The sequence below is a fragment of the Populus alba genome, chromosome 9 (genome assembly GCF_005239225.2).
Source record: "Populus alba chromosome 9, ASM523922v2, whole genome shotgun sequence".
NCBI classification, from domain to species: Eukaryota; Viridiplantae; Streptophyta; class Magnoliopsida; order Malpighiales; family Salicaceae; genus Populus; species Populus alba.
The window spans coordinates 9777960-9805935 of record NC_133292.1 but is presented as its reverse complement, the minus strand read 5'-3'; the positions used below and the strand labels follow the sequence as shown (position 1 = coordinate 9805935).

Below are 27976 nucleotides of genomic sequence, written 5' to 3'. Positions count from 1 at the left end.
GTGCCAAGCAGTGTTTTTATAAAGTATGAGAAAAATACAAGAAATCAACTCAGAAGGGAAAGACAAAACAACCTTTGAATTGTCAAAAACCAGCAAATTCTGCTTTTAGAAACCGAAGCTGAAAACAAAACTAGAAAGATAAAGAGTAGTAGCAAATTTGTACAGAAGAAGATACAGAGAAAACTGCAGCCTCCCCCCCACCAAAAGGAAAAAACGGCAGATAAAACAATGGAGGTACTGCAAGAAGATGAAGAGTACAACTGGAGAGAAGTGAGACTGCCTTCAATGACTCGAGTAGAACCCGAACCAGAGCTAGAAAGAGAGAAAGGGGAAAGAAGAAGAGGCAGAGACATACTTATAGCGATTGATCATGGGCCAAATAGCAAGCATGCTTTTGATTGGGCATTGATTCACCTTTGCAGACTGGCTGACACCATCCATCTTGTCCACGCTGTCTCCAGTATGTTGTGAATATCATATTTGTATGTTTTGCATAATCGAGTTTTGGAATTTGGCTTGATTTCTTTTATGGGTTTTTTCAGGTGTGCAAAATACTGTTGTTTACGAGACAAGCCAGCAGCTCTTGGAGAAGCTTGCTGTGGAGGCTTTGCAGGTTGCCATGGTTAGGGATCCGCCTTTTATTTTTCTTTAAATTTTTGTTACTCCATTGTTATCATTCAAGAAAGTAATTATTGATTGCGAAATTAGAATAATTAGTATTTTAAGGAAATGTTTTGTTAATCAACTGTTAATTATCTTGATTTTGAATGATCATAAACATTTCGATTGGTTCATGATACATCTATGCATAAATTGCACCTAATATATGATCTGTGTGTTTAAATGCGCGCTCCCTTGATTTAGTGACGACTTTGACAATCAAACCATTTTTGCTTTTGTTTTTTGCTTAACGAGTATTGACTGACCAAACATCATACTTTTAAATACATAGGCTTTAGTTTAAAACGTTTTGATTCTTGTACTTGTCCTTAATTCTTACTCTTGTAGTGATATGTATAGTATCTCATCATTTCAACTTACATTCTTTAGTTCTAAAGTTCCTCAACTTTTATCTAGGGGACAACAACCTGCGTAAAATCAATATTTTCCGCCAATTTCTTTTGAATATTGATTGTTTTTCACTAGGTGAGTTCTGTGGCTCGGATTGTGGAAGGGGATGCTGGTAAGATAATTTGCAAGGAAGCAGCAAGGCTAAAGCCTGCAGCAGTGGTGATGGGTACCAGAGGCAGAGGCTTAGTTCAAAGGTTTTTTTTTTCTTTTTTGCCCCCCTCTTCCTCCCACTCATCTTCTCTACTTGTGTGCTCATGTCTCTATCTTTGTCCTGCAGTTTTCTTCAGGGTAGTGCGAGTGAATATTGCTTTCACCACTGTAAAGTAGCGCCTGTTATAATTGTTCCCGGGAAAGGTACTCCTACAAAAATGAAATCTTTTTGTTTAATTCACATCGCCATGGAATTTTTATCAAGTGAATCAATTTATTTATTATTTCCAGAAGCTGGAGATGAATCATTGATATAACAGATTCAGCACTTGAAGGTCATGAAAATCGTTCGAGTGGTTGCATAGGCTAGCAAGGTTCCGAAGAAGTTGATTTTCAATATGTAACAAGAATGCTCTGTAATGCGTGATGATAATTATCTGTGCTGTTTTATATGTAATAAGGTTGTGTATTATAGGTATAGTAACTACACATTAGAATTTTGATTGATCATTTCAAGATTGCTGTATTATATGCGTGATGATAACTATTTGGTGGACACCTTACACGGCCGCTCTATTCCCAGAATTTTTCAATTTCTGTGGGACTGCACCAGTTAAAGTCTAGTGTATAACATGCTCGCCTCAGCTCTTCAGGCAGTCAAATTTTGAAAAATCGACAAAAATCTCAAAAAATCTCACCTTATCCTGTTTGAAATCTACTATAGAAGTTACATAATTAATAGTAGAAGTTCACTGGGCCCAGAATTATCTGGCGGGTTGGTGCAATGGACCCTGATTCCAAATACGGGCCTAGCTGAGTCGGGCTAGTGGTTAATGGTTGTTTGCAGCCTTGTCTACTATTAAATCTATAATGGGCCCGGCTAATAACCTATCAAGAAGAAGAAAGAAAAGCCTAAAATAGCGAAAGGCAAAGCCCCACTTATTTTATACGCGTGGATATTTTCGAAGTTGAGGCACAAACTTCTCTACTGCCAAAAACAGAAACCAAAACCAATTTTACTCTTAACAATTTTTGTTTAATGCTTCTATTGGGGTTTGTTTCATTCTTCTGTTGGGAAAGAAGACAAAAACATACGACGAAAGCGTTAGGAAACCCTTGAAGAGGATGCAGAGTACAACTGGAAGAAGTAAAGCTGCCTTCATTTATTCCTGTGGTACCAAAACCTGAACTCGATAGAGAAACAAGTCAAAGGAGGAGAGGCAGGGGCATTCTTGTAGCCATTGATCATGGGCCTAACAGAAAACGTGCATTTGATGCGGCCTGGCTGACACCATTCGCCTTGTACATGCAATTGATTAGGTTGATGTAAGTAGTTTGCATAAGTGCTTTTGATTTTGGGTTCTTATAGATATATAAATTGTCTTGTTTATGACACTACTGAAGGGCTCTGGAGAAGCTTGCCGTTGAGGCATTGCAAGTAGGGATTGAATCCTACTCTTTTTCCTCGATTAAGTAATTGTCAAGGAACCATCTCAACTTAATAGTTTAAATTATTAGGTGAGATTTCAAGATATAATTTATATTATTTTCTAACACATTCTCTCAAGTAAAAGTTTTTTGGGCTTGAAACTTGCACAAGTCCACATTACCTTGTGCTTGATTTTTATCAAATAAATAAGGATGGTGAGATTCAAACTCATGACTGTTTAGTCATAAGGCTTTGATACCATGTCAAGTAATCATCCCAACCTAATAATTTAAGTTGTTAGGTGAGGTTCCAAGATATAATTTATATTATTCTTTAACAGTAATTATTCATAAAAAAATAATTGTATACGTCAGATACAATCAAAATCACAGTCTGTATGTTACATGGTTCTAATCTTAGAAGAGAGAACTCAGAATTTGTGTGGTTTATGTGTAACTAGGTTAAAACTGCGGCTCGGATTGTAGAAGGGGATCCAGGTGAAGTAATTTGCCAGGAAGCAGACAGGTTAAAGACAGTAGCTGTTGTCTTCGGCACAGGAGGCTCTGGTTTACTTTCAAAGGTTCTCTACAGTGTTGATATTATCCTCATGTGAAGTAATATTTGATTTTTTCATTGGTTTATCATAAAGTGAGCTGCAGGGAAGTGTAGGAAAGTGTTGCTTCCACAACTGTAAAGTGCCTGTTATAATTGTTCCTGGGAAAGGATTATTGTTTCATTGTTATTTTATTCCTATCAGATATGCAACTATAATTTATGTGTGTCATTCCTTATAATTGTTCCTGTTTTATTTAATATTTGTTAAAAATCAAGTAAAAAAAAAAATTGAAAAACTTTGCAAAGAAAAAAAAAACACCAACCAAGATAATGATTATGGAATCTACTAGGAAAAAATATAGTGGAGAGTGAAATTGAAAAAAATATTCAAATAAAAAAACTATCTTAAATTCTATAAATAATAATTAAAATAACGAAGATTAAATCTTACAAAATAATAATTTAAACGAGGATGAAATTTTAATTTTAAAAATTATTTAAAATAAAGAAAATAATAATTAAAAAACATGGACTAAGTCAAAAAAAAATAAAAATTACTGGTTGATCTGAAAAATTACAAGGTAGGTGTAAAGACTGAGGAAAATAGAGGAAATAAAAGAGAATAAAAATGGAATGGCCGCGCAGATAAACCGAAGAACTTATCTATTCACAAGCTGTTTTTTCATAGAGAACATGCTCAGATGCATTGGAAGCAACCTTCAAACAATAATTTGGGCCTCTTGTATCAGCCTCCACACCCTCTTGATATGAAAGAGTGGCTGGCGTGCTGCACCAGCATGCATTGGTGTATTTTTTTTATTTATTAAAATACTTAAATAACATCACCTCTACTTATTAATTAAAAAAAAAAAAGGTAAAAAATTACAAAAATACCCTTTAAGTTAAATTATTTGAAATCAATGATATCAATGTTTTTTTTTACTGTGCAACAAAAATTACAATATGGAAAGGCCTCCATTGTCAGTTATTTTTTTTTTTATTATTCTAAAGTAAATAGGTTATTGTACTATGTATTTTTTCCTATGAAAATACAAAAATAATCCTCATTAGAATATATATAAATATATATATATATATAGTACAATTAAAACACAAAATACACATCCTATATCTGCAATAAATTTCAAAACACCTAAATTATTTTATTTTAAATACTATTTTACTCTTGAAAAGTGACCTAAGAGGTTTTTTAAAAAAAAGTCAAGAAAGAGACAGCACAATTCTTGTCCAAAGTGTGTTATATTTTCTTGCTAGAGAATAATATAAATTATATTCTGGAACTTCATATAATAATTTAAGCTTTTAGGTTGAGAAGGTTTTTTAACATGGTATCAGAGTCTTGATGATCAAGTGATCACGAGTTCGAATCTCATCATCCTCATTTATTTGATAAAAATTAAGCAAAAAGCAATGTGAGTCTGTGCAAATTTTAAGTTCAAAGGACTTTTACTTGAGGGGGTATATTAGAAAATAATATAAATTATATTCTGAAACCTCACCTAACAATTTAAGTTTTTGAGTTGAGAAGGTTCTTTGACATTCTTTTTCGGAAGATTTTTTTTTTTTTTAATGACTTACTGGTTCACCAGGGAATGCAAGTCTCGAATTGTGGTGTGGATTCAAAGTCAGCAGCAGAAAATATGTAGTTCTTCATCCTGTTCTAACTTTTCTGTTCGAGCTGGTTGATTCAACTAACGAACTTTTGCAAATTTGTGGTCCTTGATTATTTGACTGTAGAAACTAGTTCATGCGGAAAAGTATGCTATACAAGGATTATCATTTTTAGTCTTCCTAATTTTAGCAACTTAATTGGCCTGTTGTTCAAACTAGCAAGCGTTGCCCTTTTACAACTTCAAGATCATACACACAGCTTGGCTTGTCTCAGGGATGGCGATTGCTAGCCTAGTTATGATTCCTACACTGCAGGCTTGGATGGACAGGACTCCAGGACATTGTGTTCCTAATTTTTGTGCTTTTTTTGTCCGTGGCTTAATTCTATTTAACATGTTATATAGATTCCCTTCCCCTTCCATTAGTATTTTCCAGTCAACTTCGAGCGCTAATCTCGCTTGCTTATGTAAAATATATCTTGTTACTTTGTCGAAAGAGATCAGATATTAGATTTGTCTTGACTATTTGCAGGATTCTTGTTACAAGGTAAGGACACGGACATGGGAGAATACTAGCTCCAAGAAAGAAAAAAATCTCCAGTGACGAACTAAAATACACGCATAGCCAAGAGAATCTTTGTGGGTTTTAGCTTTGTATACCTTGGAATTGCACTATGTGAAAGGTGGAGAGAAAAACCTCAAATATTAGGAGGATAAAAATTCACAGAAAGCAAAAATGGGACCAAGAAAGAGAGGGCTATATCATCTTTCACCATCCATAGAAAACAAAGAGAATCAAAGAGATCTTGCCTTTGGATGAGGCCAGGTCCACCCATTTCACTATTCTCTATGGCTTGAAAACGAAGGCAGCCTGAGGCTCTTGATAATCCAAGAACAAGACGATGCTGTAAAGGTGCGAGCAGCCTCCAGTGGTCCCCGGCATATTGCCAAAACCAACAATGAAAGGCTCCTTTCTTATTAATTAAGATTTGACTATTGGGAGGTATGTCTGTTAATAATGTACATGCAAGACATAAACTCTTCGTAGGCACAGAACACACAACTGCATGTGAAAATTCAAGCTTACAGTTTCACATTTTGGTCACCTAAACCATTCAAATGATGTCAAGGTTGTAACTTGTTACCAAGAGAAGAAACAAGATGATAAATAAACCAATTTGTACACCCTACATTGCAAGTCTCCAAAGGATATTTTTCGAGGCCATTTTACCAGTTCGGTGACCAAATGATACTTTCATAAAGATGGTTCTGGTTTGTTATCTAAAACAACACAAAACAACAGAAATACTAGAAAGAAACCTAAAGCTTAAGTTCGTGCCTAGTCCTTTTCTTTTTCTCTGAAATGAGTAGTTAATTAATGTACTGCTGTATCTGCATAGCATTCTTGTCATCTTGTCTGGAAATGTCCATACTGGTATCGGGTTCATAGAGCTCTTGTAGTTAATGCATGGACTTGGTAAAGCACTGAAGCCGTTACAGCTTTGGTAATGGTACCTATCTCACATGTCACCCACTTCTGTTTTCAAAAACATAGAAAATTTCTTACTCTGTATCATTTTATCAGATATCTACAAAAGGGAATTAAGGTAAGCAACTTGAATTAGGGTCATTATCATACTAGATCATTGTCTTTTTCGCGGCCTAGAAAGAAGAAACTTGTCAAATGGTTAGGAATTGATGGTTAATGGGAGTATTTAGTAATTTAAATGATCTCATACGGGGGATTAACTTCCTAGTTAATGAGGTGTGTTTCTTCCTTAATTGCATTGTAAATGAAATATCTTGGATCGGGATGAAAGAGGTGGACTCTGTCCTCCCCAGAATTCCACCTAATCGTAAAAAGAAGAAGAAAAGAGAGGCACAATGATCAATCATAAATGCAAAATATTAATGAATGTCAGGACATGAAAACCACTCTAACGAATCCATGCTTCTTATTCTCAATTTATTGCCTAATTATCAAAGTATCAATCAATCTTATATATTACTCTGCTCTAAAGGAAGCCGAGAAGGTCCACCGGAGGCTCATGTCCGCTGGTCTTAATTAAACCTGTCACTCATGTTCATCCAACAGAGGGACAACTTGCGCCGCTGGACTAACAAGGACAGGTTTTGGTGTAAATTACAAGCAACTTGTGGCCTTTCTAAACATGTTTTGAGTGATGAATATAGTGTAAGTTATAATTTACAAGTTAAAAGTTAAAATTTTTAATTAAATCAAGATTTTTATAACTATATATATTTATAACTTTCTTAGTCAAGAGTAAAAAATACAGCTTGAATCATTCTGTAAAAGCGATGAGAGTTGGCAACTAGTCGATGTAAAAAATTAGGAGAAACTAGTCGATGTAAAGGCCACGCGTTTCTAGTAAATCCGTGAAGTAGGACCTTCAGTCTAAGTTTCATTGCCCTACCAATGCTTAAATTGCCTTCAACCCTAATTCTTTGGTCCCCCCCCTCTATCGCGATCGACCATTACGGTGCAAGGAAATCATTATGGCGTGATTGCTATGTATACATTGCGAGAAAGAGAAGGCTTTGATGTTAATAGATATAGATTTTATTCATACTATGTCGAAAGTATACATACAACTATATACGTCATGTACTTAAGAGAAGTAAGAGAATCAGGACCAGAGGCAAGGTGAATAAAATCTTCTTCAGGAATTGTATAAATTGATATTCTGATTCACATCTCCATCTTCAGATTGCTAGCTTCAATAGAACCTGTAAAAGTTTGACAACATTTAGAATCCATTGCCAATCTTGGAAGAATACGAGTCATCACATTGTGCGATTTGAAAATGGGAGGCAGGGGAATTTAGGAACAGGAAAACCCAGACTTGTTATCCAATGGTTTCTCTTTCATCCAACTAGTAAATTAAATTCCAACATGATAAACAATCATAAGTAGCAAGAACTATTTTATTGTAAGAATTAGAGACCTCGCCATGTATTTACCAAGGGACCCATTTTTGTGCCATCAATTGGCAAGAGATCGATGGCCGTGATGTCTTTACACAGCCAAAATGCTTTGCAACTTTGATTGGTTTTCCTTTATAAAGAAAGAACTGTGGGAAACTTAATAGTCATAGAAAAGAATCAGCGGCTTTGATTATTTGGAAGAATTGATAGGAAGTTCCCTGTGACCAACTTTCTCCATCTCTATCACGAATACTCATTTTAGTCCCAAAGCAAAATCATTAACTTTTGTGGGGTTCTCTCTGCTCTCCATCATTGGTACTTAAGACTCACTTTGCTTTGCTTTTTAGCCTTATGGATTTATCAGATTAATAAAGTGAAGATAAAAAAGACATGATAATTTTATCTTGCCTGTAAATGGCTGAGTTGGGAAGGATGCTTGTCTTCCTTGATCAATAGCTACATTGTAAGGATTTTGCAGATCAGCATCCCAAGCTGGTGGGGGATGGGCTTGCTGCAAGATAAGTAGGAGAAGATTAGAAGAAACTAAACCATAAGAAATTAGAGATAAATGGACAGAAATAAAAGGTGAACAAAGGCATTACAGTGAAGCAGGATGAGTCAAGAAATGTTTCGGGAATAGATTCAGGAGAACTGGTGGTGCTCTTAAACCCCATATCAGGAGGATCTATCCCCATATCCAATCCACAGCATGTAACTAATTGTTGCTGTGCAGGATTAAACTGAAGGTATGCAGGATTAGTCATATCTGATGACATCCCAATGGTGGGAAAATTGACTGAACAAGCAGGAAAGGCCTGCTGATTGAAACAAAAAGGAGTTCATCAGTAACAAATATATAAACTACTAACAAACACTTGAAGTTTTTTGTTTGGTTGCTAAATATACCACTCTGAGAAAAGATACTTTACCTCTCTGGCAAATAAGTTGTCAACGTTGAAGTCAAGCCTTGGATTTACAGCAGCTAGTTTCATTGACAAGAACTGTTCCAGAATTTGGGACAAATAAATATTTTTTAAGAACATTAACCACACAACTATTATCATTAGAGAATTACCATTGATTACTAATTACCTCTACTTGTCTCTGAAGTGATTGAACATAGTTAATGATCTCATCAAGCATGCCTGCCTTACCAGTGATTTTGTTACACCCTGGTACCAAATCTTGAAGATACTTCATTCTTTCACTGATTTTTTCCCTCCTCACCTGCATAACACACACCACAATATATGCTACATATTAGACAGGATTTCTATATAAAATCTGCAGAGCAGAGGAAAAACGGGGTTGATCAAAACAGTAAAGAAAATATTAAAATTCCTACTCACTCTTTCAGCTAAGCTGTGGCTGTCAGTAGCTTGACCGCGACGTGCCCTGACATGAATGTAATCCGGCTTTTGAACCTCAGTTACTTTGGAATTGTCCTTTGAATTCCCAGCAGAACTTTCTTTGTTACTGTTATTGTTTTTGTTGGTGTTATTGTTGCGACCGTTTTTGTTGTTATTTTTCTCTGTGATCTTTGACTCTCCTTCCTCTGCACATCCTTTGATCCTTTTGTCCCTGGTGTCTTCTTCTGCATCAACCTACAGTACCATACCCCCCCCAGAAAAAAAATTTCATTAATTATTCCAAGAAAACCAATCAAACAATTGAATTCCTTGAGATACTTTGCTTGATGTTTTCATTTCAACTTGAACAAAATTGTAAGCAGAACAGAATAAAAACAACATACATAACAATGGAAACAATTCTGTAGTGAGAAATCAAGATTGTGTACAACGTTTCAAAGAAACGATGATCAAACACACACCAAAAAAGAAATAAAGAGAAAAAAATAAAACAGACCTTTGAGTTGTTTTGTATATCATCAACCTTTCTCTTCTTGGAACTCTCTCTTCCAACCCCGTAACTAATCTTATCTGACACAACAGACTCTGAGCCTTTCACTGTAGCCGCTGCCACTGCAGCGACCGGCGGCGGCGGGCAGCTAGAAGTCCTAGAAATGGAACCATAATTCAACTCAAAACCCGACCCATTATTATACGGCGGGCCAACACCAAACCCCACAACATGGTCATTATTCCAACCATTATCCACCAAACCCGGGTCAGGTTTCACAGACCGGGTCACCACCTCACTTAAACCACCCTCATGAAACCCAGCTTGTTGAAACACACCGGTCAGTTCAGTAAAATAACTAATCTCTTGCTGTTGTTGTAGAACCTGTTGCTGCTGCTGCTGTTCTTGTTGCCATTTGATACAAGCTCTTTGTCTCTCGAGCACCGTTATGTCAGTAAAGTGCAACATATTCTCTCCACCACCAGCTGGTAACAATGCTCTATTGATCATCAGTTCCCAACCAATTCAAGAGAAAAAAAACAAAGAAAGAAAGCTTAAAAATCTATAATAAAGGGAACCGTAAATATAGTATAGAGGTAGAGTAGTAGTGTGGCACAGCAAATGTATAAAATTGAATGAAGGGTACGTGTATATTTATTGTGGGGGGGGAGGTATAGATCATAGGGGGAGAGAGAAGAATGAGGTAAAGGAAGGGAAAAGGAGGGTGTGGTATAGATAAATGTAGAGAAAAAGGAGGGTGTGGTGGCCGAAATCTGACAGTCTACTGGGCTGGAGCTGGAGGGTTAATTAAGAGAGAGGTGGAAATATTGGGGCAGAGAGCCATCGAATGTATCCATAACCAGAGGCCGTGGGCGGTGGGGTCCACTGACATGACTGCCACGTGGTGGTGTCCGAAGAAAGAAAGAAAACGGCGATGGGGGTAGATATAGATGGATATTTGTATGATCAAAGATTAGATTAGAAAAGTCTGTTCCGTTGTGGATACACGGGAAACACTGTAATGGGGTTCGAGCACGTAATACACTATGCTTAATTAAGGAAGTTGGAGTCAAAGGTTGTTTTTGGATGATGTGACTGTTTAATGTTTAAACTTCATCACTGCTACTGTTTAGTGCATATGAGGTGTAAGGGTGGGTGTGTATTTACATTTATACTAACATATTTGCCGGTGCGGGTTAATAGTAATTTTAAAAAAAAATGTAAAACAAGGACTATAAATAATATTTCAAGTATTTTTGATTTCACATTTGTGCCATATTCAAGGATCTTAGATTTGACTGGGTAGCCACGTCCAATAATATTGAATTTAGCAGTCAAAACTAAGAAATATTGGGTCTATATGTAATGTCAAACCTAAAAACATGAAGTATGGCTAAAAATCAGGCATAATAACATTGGGTTTGAATTTGTGGTATAAAGTATTTTTTACTTGAATTCAATAGTTCAAATAAGTTATTATTTTTATTTTTAACAACAATACCTCAAAAATATATATAAAAAATATTAAACAATGCATTAATATAATATTGTTTCAAGGTAAATACACCTTTAAAATAAAAAAACAAACTTTTAAATAAAATATGATAGAAAATGTTATTAAGTTTAGTATATATATATAAAAAAATCCATATGAATAAAAATAAATATGCATTGGGTCAAAAAAAATGCAAAAATTGTAAATATAAAAATGTCATTAGTTCGGCTGGGCAGCCAGGCTCGGCTAAACCCAAAAACATGGGGTCTGCTTGTCGAGCCTGACCCACTAGTATTGGGTCTGGCTGCGAAGCCAAGTCCAATATCTATGGATCTGGTTGCGGAGCTAGACTCGATGCTTTAGAGTTTGCCTGAGCATCCTGACTCACTGTTATTGGTTTGAGTCTAGCTGCAAAGCCAAATCTAATAACATTTGGTCTAAATATGGGTCTAGTTGTGGAGCCAGTAGCATTTGGTAGGCTTGCCCAACCACACCCCAAAGCATAAAAGTCTACATGCCCATCCAAATCCTAAAGCATCAGGTCTGGTTGTCGAGCCACACCCAATAACATTGGGTCTTGTTGTTGAGCCAGACCCAATATTTATAAGTCTGGGCGTGGAGCAAGACCTAATATCCATGCGTCTGGCTGCGAGCCAGACCCTATAATATTGGGTCTCGAGGTCAAACTAGACCCATCAGCATTTTTTAATTAAAAAATAGAAAAAAGAGCCCAAGTGAGACTTGAATGTTACCAAGTCTGGCTGAAGAGCTATTCATACCATTGAATCTTTAGATCTCAACAATCTCACCTGAGGCCTAAGTTTTGATAATTTTATGATTTTCCTTGCTAACCTATTAACTATTTAATTAACCATTACAAACTAGTTAATCTTGAATTTAATTAATATTGTGGTTATGAGTCGGGATATCAATTTAGATTTTATTGTGATTCTTAATTGTGATATTTAATTGATATTATAGTTAAAAAACATGATATTTAATTAAATATCACAGTTCAAATTACAATATCTAAAAATATATTATTTTGTTAAAACTTTACTATTATATTAACTTTTTATTTTTTGTTTTGCATGTTTATTAACGAATTTATCCATTTATGTATGGGCAGCATGCAAGCACCACAACAAAATTTACTTTCATCAAGTACAAGACGATCAATTTATCTCTCTCAGCTGGAGCAAGGGTGTAGGTGTTCCTTCCGGCTTTCAATTAAAAATGCTTAAACTCATGTCATTCATTCATCCACGTGTGAAACGTGTATTCCTTTCAATTAACCTCTGGAAATTTCTTTCATCAAATTGGGATCTATACCATCCCAGATCTCAATTAAATACAAGCAACTCTCAAATTGGGTTTAAATTTAGGTGTAATGATAATATCTTTAATTTACTTATTTTTTATGTTTAAAAAATTTATAGTTTAAGCCGCGCCAGGTTTCATTTAAAAAATGATCTATTCTATCTTTAAATTTCTCAAAAATTGTGTTGAGTTATTAATTTATTATATAGTGTTAGTAAAATGATAATAATTGTTTTTTAAAATGGTTTTTTACTTGAAAATATATTAAAATAATATTTTTTTAATTTTTTAAAATTATTTTTTATATTAATACATTAAAATTAAAAAAAAAATTAAAATAAAAAAGTATTGTTTTAAAAAAACTGCCAAACAAACACTACTTTAAATCTAGCTGTACGCTATGATGTGAATGGTTAGCTAACTAGCACTAAGTTTTGTTCGAGTAGCAAGTGGGTGCTGTTTATCTTCAGAGCTTGGCACCTTGTTTTTTCATATATATCTTCTTTTTTTTTTTAGAGTGCGGTAAATGAAGTTTTGTAAACAATTATTTATTTTTTTAAAAAATTTATTTATTTTTATATCTTTTTTTATTATTTTAATATTCTAATGTTAAAAATAATTAAAAAAAAAAAAACAAATTAACACTACCATAGTCTTAAGTCTTAATATCCCCATTGAAAAAAATGAGTAGTTGCGTTACAGACAAGCAAGAGATCGATGTTGCTCAACATCAATAAAGAAGAAGAAATCATAGTACAAAAACACGCCTGGCTAGGGAAAAGGAATAAAAAGACAGAGAGAGGGAGAGAGAACGTCCTTTTTTCTGGCCATGTTTTTCTCATTTAATTCTTACACACATCTCATTCAATTAGGAAGATGTGAGCGCTATTTTGATTATCATTCTTGCATTATTTTTATTTATTTTTTTAAATGAAAAGGCTCAATCACCTCATAACGGCATTATGGGCTCTACATACTTAACTTTGGGTTCTATTGGGCCCATGAAGGATGGCGGTCAACTAGGCCCGGGTTACGTCTCGACCCACATGCAAGCTTACACTTGTTGATTAACCAGTGCATTCTGACCTGACATGCCAGGTTGATGACATGGAAGATGACGTGGAGAAACGGGGTGTTTGATTTTTCGCACGGGCAGCTGGTAGAGGAAATCACGTGTAAGAGATTGCGGAGGAGAGAGAGAGAGAGAGTAAAGGCAGCATAAAAATGCCCAGTGAAAGTTTAAATAACCACTCGTGAGAATCACGTGTCTTATGTATTGGTTGTTTGAAGGTTGTTTTTGTGTGAGAAGCCTTTTGGAGACTCAATTACGTCATTGCATGCCATGTCACCTCAAATACCTTCAACTATTTTTAGCTATCAATTTAATATAAATTGATTTTCAAATATTTTAATTTCTATTTTATTTTATGATAAAAATAATCTACATGGAATAAGAAGTTCACTCTTATCTTCTATTTATTTTTTATTTTATGTGGGTGATTTCGTGTAACATGTCAATATTATTCTAATTCATATCCTAGTTAAATTTTATTGATTAAAGCACATTGTCTGTCAAAGAACTTATATGGTCTATAATGCAGGAATAAAAAAAGAAAAAACTAGAACCCATTGGCATCTGGCTTTGTTTTGGGGATCATGGCATCTAAAGTTTTTAAAATTTTCAATTTAATCACTACATTTTTTTTTTAAAAAAATTAAAATATAAAAAACAAACAGGTTTTGTTGTGAGACCATGATACCTAAAGTTTTTTAATTTTTTAATTTGATCACTAGATCTTTTTAAAATATTTTTAAAATGTTACTTGATGATTTATATCAAGTTAAAAAATATAAAAATCAAAATAACCAGAGCAGATAAAACAGGAGTTTCCGTCCCTAACTTGCAAAAGCCAGCTAGTTAAACCGATACAAGTTCAAGATGTAGAGTAACACTTGGAAAGTGACTGGTTTATTAGGTTAAACTGTGTGGTCAAGAAAGGCGGTTGAATTAGACACCAATCCTAGGTTAGAACAGTGATATGGAATAACAGCGTACGTACCGGATATATTATGGCTGTGTTTTTTGTCACAGATCCACACCTAATAAAAGCTTCGAGGAATTGAAAGATTGTTGTGTACGTATAAGATGTCGCTATCACATCCTTGTACAGTCGTTTGGTCATTGTAACGAGCGGTAACAAAAAAACCTTTCAGTGAAATGACACGCGGTTGCGTTTATATGGGCTCCTTGTCTCGACATTAGAGCTGTCTCTCTTATCATTTTTCGAAAGTAAACATCACCTAGTACTGTGCCATAACATGACACTAGCATGGCGGGCGAGACCTAAACAAGTTTAAGTGTTTAACACGAACAATCATGAGCTTTTTTTTTTTTTTTTCTTTTTTGGTCAATATATTAAACAGTATATTGGAGCCCAAACCAAGCTTGAAGCGATATTGGGAGGTAAGGGTTTACAAGATATAATTTGGCTAGGTGATCAGAACAATTCCAGAGAGGATGAAGGCAACTTCCATTATAACCTACCGGGCCCCCTCGCCCCATATTTCTCCCCCTTCGAATTTAATATTAATTAATCAGCAAGAGTATCTCCCTATCTCCTAGTTGCTTAAACTTACACATGGACGTCCTTGTATTATACCACAACTAAAGGCAAATTAATGGGACCTATCTTTGTCACTCTCATTTCTTCTTCCATCACTCTCTTCCTTGTCTGGATCGATAGAAACCTACTATTTTGTTGCCCGTTAAGTTTTTGGTGGCTCTCTTTACCTCAATCAAGCTGTTTCTACTTTATATTTGGGGGTTTGGGTTTGACTTACACTGTTACACAGCCACAACTACAGTGTATTTTATCCGAAAATGCTTTTCCTATTTAGGGTGCAACATGGCTCTGCATGATCACATGAATGCTCCTGATACGATATTAAATATTAATTTAATTAGGGGTTTTTTTTCTCGCTGATTTATGAAACGACAATATTTAGCTAGAAGTGGGATTTTGTTCTTTTCTATCAAATTCCACGGGCAAACAACGTACATTGAAAATGGAAATTAAATAATTTATCTTACGGTCATCTTTTAATTTCTTTATACAGATCGGTTGTGATCTTATGATATATAATAATTGATAAATATGCAATTGTATTGACCTTATCAAGAATCATGGATTCTACAAATGATTACACATCCTATCAAGACATCAATAATGATGTTTTGACTCGCAATGATTTTTTAATTATATGCATTTACATGGCATGGTTTCTTAATTAGTTACCGGCCCTAATTTTCTTTCACTTTATATATACTCAAAATAAAATAAAATATCTTGTTTTTAAAGATAATCCGATTATGGCTCCGGATTAAGGTATTTCAATGGGTGCTGCCCGGCCCCGCCTTCATTTCTCGTTCCGAATACTCTTGTCCTCGATCCCCTCCTTCCCTGCCTTGACTTAAAATACCTCTAAAAATGATAGTGAGTTTTCTGCTCACCCTTGTTTGTAAGAGGATATCCCGTTCTGACATAGAATATGGATTTTCTTTATTTTTAGTCTTTCAACTTTAGGAATTACCGGAAACTGTAAATTTCATAAAAGAGATGAGATGGGAACGTGAAACCTTTTTTTTTCTCCGTTTTAATAATTATTCTCTTTCACAATAAAAAAATAATTTGTTTTCAATCAAGTATGAAGTAGGCTTTGTTTGTGGGTATATATACATTCTCTATATCTGAACCTCAATAAAAAAATCACCCACGTACTGCTGCCTTGGACTAAACCTTCGAAAGAGGTGATCAACCATGGATTATATAATGCAACCAAACTGATCGAGGTCACGATGCCACAATAGAATTTATAGATGTCTGACCTGGGAATAAGGTAATATTGAAGGTCCTCCTATCCTATCTTTGAATCGAAACAATAATGGAGGGGAGAGATACATATATGATGGGATGGGTAAGGAAGCATTGAGGCAATGAAAGATTGCAGAAGATCCGATGTAAAGGAAATCCTAGCTCTTGCAGATCCTCTCGTCTCTATTATAAGGTCTCGAGTGTGTATGTGTGGGGTGTGACAGAGAAATGTTGGGCTCTTTGGAAACTGTTCTGTCTTTTGCTCCATTACCAATCATATACAGACGAATTAATACCATGGGCCTTGATATTTTTTAATGAATCAGCGTGTTCTATTTTTTAATTTGTTTGCATTTTTTTTTTTCGTTTTTGAGGCCAGAAGATGGGAGTTGTGATTCAATGTGGTTATGGAAAGAAGAAGAAGAAGAAGAAGAAAGAAGATGCATGGACTTCCCAATTACCCGAAAGAACTAATTAAACACGAAACATATATATTCGACTCTGTTATAGATCCGATTCTCAAAAACAAATATATTCGTGGTTATATATAATTACATTAATTATAACTTCCGTTAAATATAACTTGAAATATTTTTTTTTATCATGCTAAGAAAGATTCAAATTCGAAATTTTTTGAGAAAAATATGAATATTCGTTAAGTAATATGTGGAGCAAATTATAAAATATTTAGAGTAAATATGAGTTCTTGCAATCGCAGACACCGAGTGCTTATTAAAAATCTTTATATCTATCTTTCAAAGTGCTCAAATGACACACACACACATAGCATAATGTCTAAATTTGCCTATTTATTCACACGGCTGCAAGCTTTCTCTTTCATATCTCATCTGGTGTCAATTTAATTGCCTCTCTCGAACACTACCTAATCTTGAAGAAACACCAACAAACCATGGATACGCCTCTATAAGATGTTCAACTTTTTGTGCATTTCATGAGATGTTCAAGTGCTAAGCAAGAAAGATGACGCATGCATTGCAACATTTCTTCCTTGCCTCTTACCATTATAAAGATTCTATATTTAAAGCTGCATGTCCAGAACAAACGATATGTAGTTTCCATCATTTTTTGTACTCTATAAAAGAATGGAAATCGAAACTTTGTTGGAAAGCAATCTTTCTCAACGACGACGAGGTTTCAATCTTCCTTCTAAATAAATAGCAATATATTTCCAAAAAGAATTTTTATTTTTGCCTATATTAATTGAACCAACAGCATGGTATTAATAGAATAATATTGGCAAGAAGATAATAAAGATAATATTTTTATTATTGCAACGTGTGAAAGCAGCAAGGCCGGGGTTAAGTTCGTGTCAAAATAACGTCTTTCCTCAGTATTTTACACCAAAAATAATTTAACTGTGTGATTTGTCAAAACACAAAAAGTTTCATCCACCAAGATGATAAGGTCATGTTTTTTTTTTCTAGTCAAGTACGAATTTTTTGAGTGAATCTTTGAATATTGCTATTTATCATGTTTGACGTTTGTAATAATATTGTCACGTCAATATCCACGTGTATACAAACACACACACTAATTAAGGAGGTTCATTAATAATTAGGTTACATTAACAGTAAGCGATCCACCCAAAAATGATACATTTATAGTTCTCATGGTCTTGATCAGAGTAATATCTACCTAGCAGAAACATAATCACCAGTTTGGCAAAGAAACCAGCTTCAAACTGCATAGTCAACTTGGAAAAAGCATATATATATGGAATTTGTGTGTATATGCATAAGTTTGGTTCTTAATTCCTTGATCAATCCAACAACCTGACGTATGTGTGATGCAATAAATCTCAATCTTTTGTTGTGCCAGTTGCATGTTCTTCGATGTATGCCCTTCCAAAATCTTCTCTTCTAGGACACGATCTAGCAACATTAAAATAAATACATTACTCTTTGAGATGAGATGAGCAAGTAATAGCGTGTTTAAGATGTGTTTGTTGTTTTTTCAAAGTGTTTTTCACTTAGAAAAGCATGCTAATAATATTTTTTTATTTTTTTAAAATTATTTTTGAATTCAGCACATCAAAATAATTTGAAAACATAAAAAAACATATTAATTCAAAAGCAAAAAAAAAAATTCAAAATTTTTAAAAAGTGCTTTTCTATCACACTACCAAACAACATTTTAAATATATCGATGTAATAGATATATATCCTTCTTCATTTTAACATATTGAACACTAGATAAGATGATGATATTGTACAAGTTTTTATGAAGGTTCGGCTCTACTTGCTTGAATAGAAGCGCGGGGTGTGAAGGAATTTGCATCTTCATAGAGGCAAAGATGAAAATGGAAAAACAAATATTTGATTTAGTCGGGTATAAAATATTTTTATTATATTTGTGCGCGCGCGCATGTATATATATATATATATATAATTTACTATATTTATCTAAAATAATTTGTATAATTTCTTTAAATGCCCTGTGGCCATCATCCTAATGGCTTCTGTGTTTTTTGATGTACCCTTTATCTATTCCCAATAAAAATTGGATCCTATTCATGAATAATAAAGGGCTCCTCTCACGCAGTTTATCATTGCCTAACTAGATAATTTATTTTCTTCCATTAGAAATTAAAAGTTCTTCGTAAATCGGTTAATTATTTGCTCGTCATGATCAACCTCATGGAACATGGGGTTCGCTGAAATTTCATATCTTCCTCGTTCTTAAAAGTCTCCGTGATCTTATGGTTACCACTCCTGAACTCTGGTCAGTGGGACACAAAAAATGAGAAATAAAACGAAAGTGATTGAACATTTGAACCTCAATTTCAATTACCTTGTCCCAAGTCAAAAATTATTGCTTACCTATAAACATAAAAACAAGGAAAGTCATCATGTACATGAATCCTGTTTCTATTCCCCGTTCATTGTATGATCCAAACCGGTTATAAATTAAATGGGGTGCCGGAATATAGAAAAAGTTAGGTCATGCTAGCTTTCACAGCTCACACCACACCAGCATCTTCCTCTCTTTTCACCTATATATATATATATATATAATATAACGAAAACTATTTATGTAACCTAAGAAACTAACGTGGTTCTCCATTTCAGATGACATGTACCTGTAATAACTTGGAAGTATCTTTACAGGTTGTGTTTTTTGAATCATTATAATTATTTTTATATCAATTTTTATTTTGATCATTTATCGTTTTTAATTATTTAATTAAAAATAACTATCAATTTTAATATTAAGAGATTCATGAAAAATTAAGTTGTTTCTAGTAACCTCATTAAAGTGGTGATTTTTACTTAATTTTAAAAAAAAAAAAAACCACGTCGGCGCCCCTTTAACCATCAAACAAATTGACCCCCTCATTCTATTTTCTCATTCTATTTTGTGTTTTGGTCATTTTAGTTTTTTTTTTTTTTTTTAATTTAAAGATGATAACATGGTAATATAAATATTTTTTAAGGATCATACAGGATTATTTTTGTAATTATGTTTTTACGTACAATAAAATTTACTAAGTAATCCTTGAATAAAATAATTTAATGATTTTTACACAAGTGTATTTTTATATTTTTGTATCTGACAAGATCAATATAATTACTATATTACTTTTACCATTCAAATTTCTTAATATTGTCTTTAGGAGATTGATTTTAATTTTATCATGGTTTATTTATTATTATTGTTTAGTTCTAAGAGTAATTTTTTGTTTCATATATATATAAAAAAAAGGTATTTTGATCACGATTCTGTTTTATTATTTGATTTGTCCTGGTATTTGTTTTCTTTATGAATGACACGTGTACGGTGTTCCACATTAATTAACCCGAAATTACTTTAATTTTGGCCGGCGGCAACGCGCGGCAAGATATGTAGTTGTATACTAGTTAATTCCTTTTCTCTATGGCAGGGGGAAAGTAAGTGGGTCTCACCAAAATGAGACCATCAGATGGCCCAAACGGACCCAGATAGATTGTACATCTGGGCCTAGAAGAGTGTGGCTCTCCTTTTTGTGATGGCAGACATTCAAGTAGAAAGATGGTGAAAGCAACTTATCAAGACTCTGAATCCGGCGTCCAATGTCTACCTTTTGGCCCCATTTTTTGTGGAATGTCTCTGGCAGTCCCACTATGTGCTTCCAAAATTAGCCGTAGCTCGAGTTTTCACCTTCCAGGTCTTCTTTTACAGTATGTGAATTTTATCTTTATCTTTTCTTTAAAAAAAAAAAAAAAGATGAAAACGAAATGATAATGTGCATAAGTATACAATGTCATTTAGCGTTTTTATTACATAATCTCTCGTTTAAAATTGCTGGGATTTGTCAAATCTATAAAACTCACGATGAATTTCTCATAAATTTGACTTTCCTGACATCTTAGAATTTACCTGCATTGTACTTTTTACTATGAAAATAAAAGGTTCACGGTTGTTATATGAAATGTCAGTGTATTATTTATGATGCAGAGACAATATGCGGTGTTTGTCACTGTGGTACAATTTTGTTTTCGAAAATTTTTCATTTTTTTTTAATTTTGAATTATTTTTTAATGTTTTTATATCATTTTATATATTAATATTTAAAAAAATATAATATATTTCTAAGCAAAAATTATTTTAAAAATCAATATAACCCTACTCTCAAACAACAAACTTTTAAGTGTCTCTTGATTATAAAGGTTAAAGATTCGTTCCTGTTCCATCAAGAGCTGCTCTTGTGTTTATAAATTGCAGGAAAACAAATTCTTGAAAAATTCATTAAGAAGGAAGTATTTTTGCTAGCAAATTCTTGAAAAAAATACACTTCACTATCTTGAACCGAAAAAATGTGTTTTCAGGAAAGTGAAAGGAATCGAACAATATTAGGATCTCTATGAGTAGAGAATTCACACAAATGAAAGGCTATTGTTTCTTCTTTCTTCCTGTTCTTCCTCTTTTTTTTTTTTGGAAGAAGTCATGGATAAATGGAAGGGATGCATGTATGCAAACAAGTCTAGTCAAACATCAAAGGGTAGGTCAAAGACAGTAAATGCCAGTTGCGGCACAAAGACAAGTGTAGAGACAAGCCCCATGTTCCAAATCTGTTTCACATGAAACCAAACCCACATGCCACAAGCACTCTCTGTGGATTTGGTCAAGACATGCCTGGACCAAGTTTTCACAGTTTCAGATGATCATAAAGCCAATTCTATCCTCCTCTAATCTGACTTCACTTCCAGCCCTGGCTGCCTAGCCTGTTTAGAGAAGAACAATGTGGACACCATTACCTAGCTACAGCTGGGCGTTCATGATTGCATATTCACGACAAGAACACCAGAGCTAAATTTTATCCAAGATGCGTCTGTCACGTGTTTAGGCAAAGATTCCAGCCAGCTTGGAAATTTATCTACCAAGCTAAAATGTCTTGTATGTGCTTTAGCTGGCTGTTACATATGTGGAACCATACCAGAAGCATGGGCCAAGTACAAGAATTTCTAATGGTTTCAACTACTGGTGATCAAAATTCTCCATCATCGCCCCATTTGAAGTGTTATTGCAAGCAGCAGGTTCTATATGATTTTTAAGCAATATCATTTGCTTGATGCTAATTAGTCAATCTTAAAATGAATTGAGATATACTAAGATAGAAGTAGTGTCTCTCTCAAGATATACCAAAAGGATTAGATCCATTAGTATGTAAATAGGAATGCTCAAGAGAAACCTTAATTATTTGTTCCCAGGATCGAAGACAAAAGGAAAAGGAAACCCATTTTGTTAGAAGAGCTGGGTGGTACAATAACATAGCTAGAAGCAAGAGAGACAATAGCACATGAGAGATCCTGGGTTTCCATAAAGAACAAGCAACCTGAAGGGCCTGAGTTTATATATTCTATCGTTGAAGAGAGATCTTTATAGTTTGGGATATTGGGGCATCTTAAGGAATGTTTTACGGTGAGAAAAGGACAAGTGACTGGTGATGAGGATGGCCATAAGGACTAAGCAAGAACTTGGAGGATCTTTGCCACTATTACAAGGCCATATGGGCGTGTTCCCGGTATTTTTTAGGCAAATATTAAATCAAATAATCTCTAAATAACACAGCTATATTTTCCTTGCATGCACTAACTCACACCTTGTCGGTGTCCCCTTCCAATCTCCTTCAATACCTACCAATTATTCGTAGAATTCCAGCTTGATATATAAAATTGAAAGTCATGCAACTTGCTTCTATGTATACCTTTGATTAGAGAGTTCTTGACAAGCCTTCAAACTGATCAAGATTCCGGGCCTCAGTTGCAGTCTTTAGGATAAGAAAAAGAAAGGTCCTTGAAATATGTAGTGCACATTCTGTATTAGCTAGCTCTGAATCGACAGCTCTACTGAAAGGAAATCAATTAATGTTCAAGGTTTTACCACAAGAAACACCGAGTTTCGCCTCAAAACATCATCGCTAAGATATTAAATCACAGACAACTTAGCATGATCTAGACCACCCTTCACCGATTTGTCTTCAAGTACAATCAATACATGGAGGTCATTCCTCAGCAACATTAATCTTGATGTCACATCCATGGGTTAGCATCATTATGGGACAGTGGGTAATGAAGAGCAGAAGGAGGACATGCAGAAGAGGTGTTGTGTTACAGCATCGTTTCAGAATTTTACATGGGGACAGATGTCGTACCAAATGAATAATTGCTTGATTTAATTCTCCAGCTGTTTGCAAGTGCAGCTCATGTTTCTCACTCTCATTACTTTCAGATCTCATTATATAATGAGGTTTGACATTTTTCCAGCTTAATGCTGCTTAATTCTTATGAAATACTAGCTAGAAGCAATAAATTTAAAAACAAAATATTGGGACAGTCAATATTCTATTAATTCACTCAACCGTCTTTTATTTTATTTTTTTCCCTTTCTACGAGCATCATTCAACAATCCTTGGCTACGTGAGGCACTTGAGAGGCAATAATTGCCATTGGAATTTGTTGTGTTAGAGTTGCTATGAGCATTAAGATTCAAGACAAATTTTGCTCAGTGGCCCCACGAGCACATAATATATGAGCCAATTAGCCATTAACACAACTCTGTAGCTGCATAGAACAGGAGCATAATGGCTTGGTATTACTCTGTCCATACAAGCTAGACCCGTTGTACACCTAGTGGACTTTCGATGGATATTGTATTTGATTTTGAACCTTCTAGAGTAATTTGTTTCCACCACTTCAAGCATTATAATACTGATGTTGATGGCATTGAGGCCCATGAGAAAATGTGGACTTATTATCTTGACAGCAGAAAGGCCTTTAGACGAAGATTGGGCAATTAAAACTGTGGGTTCCTCCAACCGGAAAGCTGGTGAGGAAACGAGAGTCCTTCAAGATTATGATGGGTGTAGGCAAAGTCAATATGATTTTGAGAGATCCAGCTGTATGGAGTTGTTATTAGAATAAGATGATAAGTTTGAGCTATTAGATATTGCTATTATTACCACCATTATTGTAACTTTTTGTGTGTCTTTTTGAGCATTCATGCGTGGGGAAAGTACACTTTAGGAATGGTCTTTGGTTTCATGATGGTTTTGAAGGACTGCCCGAAAGGAATAGAGATTTTGAGAGTGTGAAATGCTTTCTTGAAGAATCAAAAGCTGCAGGATTTCAAAGACAAAATGAAGAAATTTTGTTATTGACGTCACGGAAATGATTTGTACTCCTTTAGGCAAAAGCTGTAGAGAAAACATGGAGTCCATGATGATGGCAAGTCTAAGTAATCCCATCTTAACAGTTAACTTTTATCATTCTTCTGCTCGATTCACCTCAACTATCATTTGATGATATAACTTCTTTGGATTCTACTCTTTCCACAATTGAAGTGCTTTAGTTCTACATTAATTCATCAAAATATTCTGGGATTCACTCTTTTTTTCTTTTCAAAAGTGTATTGATTGTAAACCAGATTTCATTTAATAACTTTGCTTTGAGAATTTACTGTCTTGTTCGTAGAAAAAATCCATCTCTATCACAAAGAAAAGGATTAAACATTAAAAAGAATAGAGAATACTGTTTCACTTTACTTTCTTAGAAAAGAGTTTTGACCCGATTATTCGTTTGCTCGTTTTTCACTGTACAGGAGGCCAGAGTCCCAAAGAACTAGGGAACGAAAGACAGGGCATAGATACCACCAATTAAGGCTGTTCCAGGCCCCGTTCATCTCTACTAGCTTAATTGGACTAGGCGAACAATGTTCTCCTTTAAGCCCATTGTAGGAAACCCAGGTTTTGATTTAGCCCGTAGAGATGTTCTTAATAGATATATCCCCAGTCTGCTACCCGAGTCACGCTGCTGTTGCGAAAAGGGAACTGGTGACATAGGACTTTTTCAATGTTGTGGAGGAGCTGATTACTGGTAGAGAGGATGTTCCTATTAACGAGGAAAATAGAGACAACAACAACAACAACAACAAAAAAGTGGTTTTTCTTAATCATATAGAATACTGATATTGATTTAGAACTTGGGTTTTTGTGACTTCTGGAATGAAGCCATTAATTAACTTTAAAACTTGGAACTAGGGGCATTCCAGCCGAGGGTGATGAACTTGTTGAATGCTGAACAAGCCCCCTTTCTAAAAGTACCATTCAATCAATGCCACCATCCTGATAATTGATGGGAATGGAAAGATTTGACAGAAGATTCACTTGATATGTAAATAACTTGGCACTGCTAAACTGTCTATTTGAGTCTTGCAAGGAGTGTAGAAGTGCAAGAACTTTGAAATGTAGATGGATTCACTGTTAACAGTCAAAAAAGAGAAACATATCTTTCTCAATTCTCCAACTCACTGTCTTGCTCTCGCATTTAAAACCTTGGAGCTATCTCACACCGCATCTTTGAGTGAGGCAAAGCTTGGACGGGAGTGCTGATTGGACTCCTTGAGCGTCCAGCTCAAGGTGACATTTTCTTCTAGGATTGTATAAAAACAATCTGTCTGAAGAACTATGTAACAAAATATCTCCATTTTCCAAGACACATGTGTTGTAAATCTCCACTGGACAATTCAAGAACAATCTAGCTTCTATAACAACGATTTTGATCCGAGATTCAACACCACCATACTCCTCCATCAACCATACCTCCATAAAACTCCGTTTCTATTGATCAGTTAATGAAGAGAAATGTATGGTACTGTCCCTGAAGACCCCGATATGGAGTGTTCGATATTTCTCAATATTATCATCACTATATAAAACAGGAGGCAACGAGAATGATCGAAACTGCTCGTTTTTGAAACCAATCGCACATATTCGCTTCTGTTCCTGACGAACAAAACAATGAAGAGATCCATTAACAAACGCACGCCAGTAACCTGTAAGATTATGAAAATATTAACCACAAGGACTCTCCAGGTGTTAGAACCGCCAAGTGTGCACCAGTCTACCATATATGAAATCCAAATAACCTTAAATTTCTAACAAATGCACGAAAATAACCCAGATGTCTAAATTGACCATCAACACCCGCAAAGCTTTTCCAGGTGCTATTGCCATGTGTGCATACCTCAGTTTTCAAATCATCCTTGTAAATATCTCTATAACAACTTTCTTCCTGTTTTAAAAAAAAACCCTAAAATCTTAAATTTCTTGGTCTTGGGATCAAAACCAAGCCCGCTTAATCTTGTTCAGAAATAATCCTTCCCTTTTCACATGTACTAGGATTCTTTATTTGCAGAACAGCATTACCTAATTTATCTTGACAGCGACAGAGCAACCCACTGCAAGAATTGAGAAAAGCGAATGAACTGGGCCAGCAGTTGAGCTTTGCTACAAGTTTAAAATAGTGGGTTTATCCTAGAAATTAAAGCCTATGAAGTTCGTTGATCAAAGGGCCATAGGCCTGCTTCTTCAACCCTTTGAGCATCCACGAAATATAAAAAACGCTCGCCTATCTGTTTATCATTAAATACTATTTTATTGCTGAAAGAACACTTTTCTCCTCCTCACGACCTCTCAAGTCTCATTCTATCCTTTTAATCAAGCAGGATTGCATATGGACCAGCTTGTGTGGATGGTGGACTAGTGGTAGAGTTTTTTAGCCCTTGAAGAGTCGCATTTCTTTTTGCTTTCATGACCTAAAAAATAAAATGGGCCTTCAAAGAATTTAAGGCCCGTCAAGGGTTCGTGGGCCACATTCTTGTGAAAGGACGCCATCCTTGCAAAAAAAACAAAAAGCACCTTTTATGGGCCCTTGCAACCTGCAAGGAGGAACCATTAAAAATGGGAAATTGGTCTCTAGGGAGATAAAGCCCTTCTGCATAGTTAGTTGAACCCGTGCTCAAGCCCTGCATTAATTATTTTTTATTAGAAAAAATAGATATACAGATTACAGACAGACTTACTCCACAGCCAATAAATAACATTATACTTATCTTTTATATCAAAATGAAAATTTAAATTAATTTTATGAATGGAATTTAATTGATCTTTTGGGTGATTTAGTTCATTTATTGGTAATTATAAAGTTTTTTTTTTAACACTTGTAAAATAAAGTATTTGGAAGAAGAAATTCCAAATACACGGGTAGTATGTATGCTACGGCCACCCTAAAATCCTCCTCCACTAATCCACTTTAATTCCGCCACTTGGCTCAGGCTGCAACCGTAAGAACCTTTGCCCAATTAATGTGTCCTTTACCATTGTTGTCAGGTTTTTTAAAAAATATTTTTTAATTAAAAATATATTAAAATATCTTTTATATTTAACACGTTAAAATTATTAAAAAATATATTTTAAATATTAATTTTATGTTTTTCAAAATAAAAAATAAAAAAATAAGTTGAACTACATTATTAAACGGAGCATAATCATTAATTAATTGTTTAGATATAAAAATAAATAGAGAGTTGGATTATAAATATTAAAATATTATTTTTAAAGTATTTATTTGTCTCGAAATAATATTTTCAGAATACAATTAAACCCTCTAAATATATAAATTAAAAAAAAAAAAAAAATTTTTTTTTTGTATGATAACATGTTTATATAGACTCTAAACATTATTATGAAATTACATAATTTAATAAAAATATATGATTATTAATAAAATAATTTTATTTTGAATTAAACTAAATAGTTGTTATACAGTTATATTTCAATAATCACAAATAAAAAATTAATTATAAAAATTAATAGAATTAATTTTATTTTTTTTAAAAAATAATCCTATTAATAAATTAAATTCATATAATAGCATTAAAAATATTTATTTTTTGATATTATAAATATTCATATAATAACATTAAAAATTCCATTAAAACTATACAATATACAATAGAAACTAATACTTGTAAACATTAAAAGAGAACGTTTAATAGAAATATTTTCCTTTTTATTCAACACCAACAATAACTAGATTGAAAACTTGTTCATCAGGCTTTGGGAATGATATTTATGCGCTAAGCATGGCTAGCCCCTCTAGCTTGATGTGAGTTGTTAGCACAAAATATGAATTTGCGAATTCAATTATACAAACAGAAGTGCCAAGTTCTTATATTGATATGCATGAATCATTTGAAGAATGCTACGGCCTTCTCTTTCTAACCTGACCAAAGTAATAACATTTTGCCCATGAACCACCGGGGCTGTTCCTTGCTCAATTAAAATTGCTGGATCAAGGAGTTTGTTTCC

At 34.3% G+C, this 27976-nt stretch overlaps 2 protein-coding genes and 1 pseudogene across 3 annotated transcripts; 2 read left to right on the top strand and 1 right to left on the bottom strand.

The window, feature by feature from the left end:
- Positions 1-27: 27 nt before the first annotated feature.
- Positions 28-1806, top strand: LOC118058902 (universal stress protein PHOS32). Its single transcript, XM_035071688.2, has 5 exons — positions 28-460; positions 543-622; positions 1147-1265; positions 1349-1425; positions 1513-1806. Exons 1-5 carry the CDS (start codon positions 229-231, stop codon positions 1536-1538), a joined length of 534 nt encoding a protein of 177 aa, XP_034927579.1. The 5' UTR covers positions 28-228; the 3' UTR covers positions 1539-1806.
- On the top strand, positions 1759-3444 carry LOC118059025 (uncharacterized; annotated as a pseudogene).
- Positions 3445-7394: 3950 nt separating this feature from the next.
- On the bottom strand, positions 7395-10448 carry LOC118058901 (transcription factor bHLH63). Of its 2 annotated transcripts, none has more exons than XM_035071686.2 (7): positions 9649-10448; positions 9132-9386; positions 8875-9009; positions 8712-8783; positions 8385-8600; positions 8191-8293; positions 7395-7584 (listed from the first exon to the last, which is right to left on the bottom strand). In XM_035071686.2, exons 1-7 carry the CDS (start codon positions 10150-10152, stop codon positions 7547-7549), a joined length of 1323 nt encoding a protein of 440 aa, XP_034927577.1. In that variant the 5' UTR covers positions 10153-10448; the 3' UTR covers positions 7395-7546. The 2 variants fall into 2 exon arrangements, with proteins under 2 accessions (XP_034927577.1, XP_034927578.1); XM_035071687.2 differs by having other exon boundaries at positions 8385-8597.
- Positions 10449-27976: the final 17528 nt, after the last annotated feature.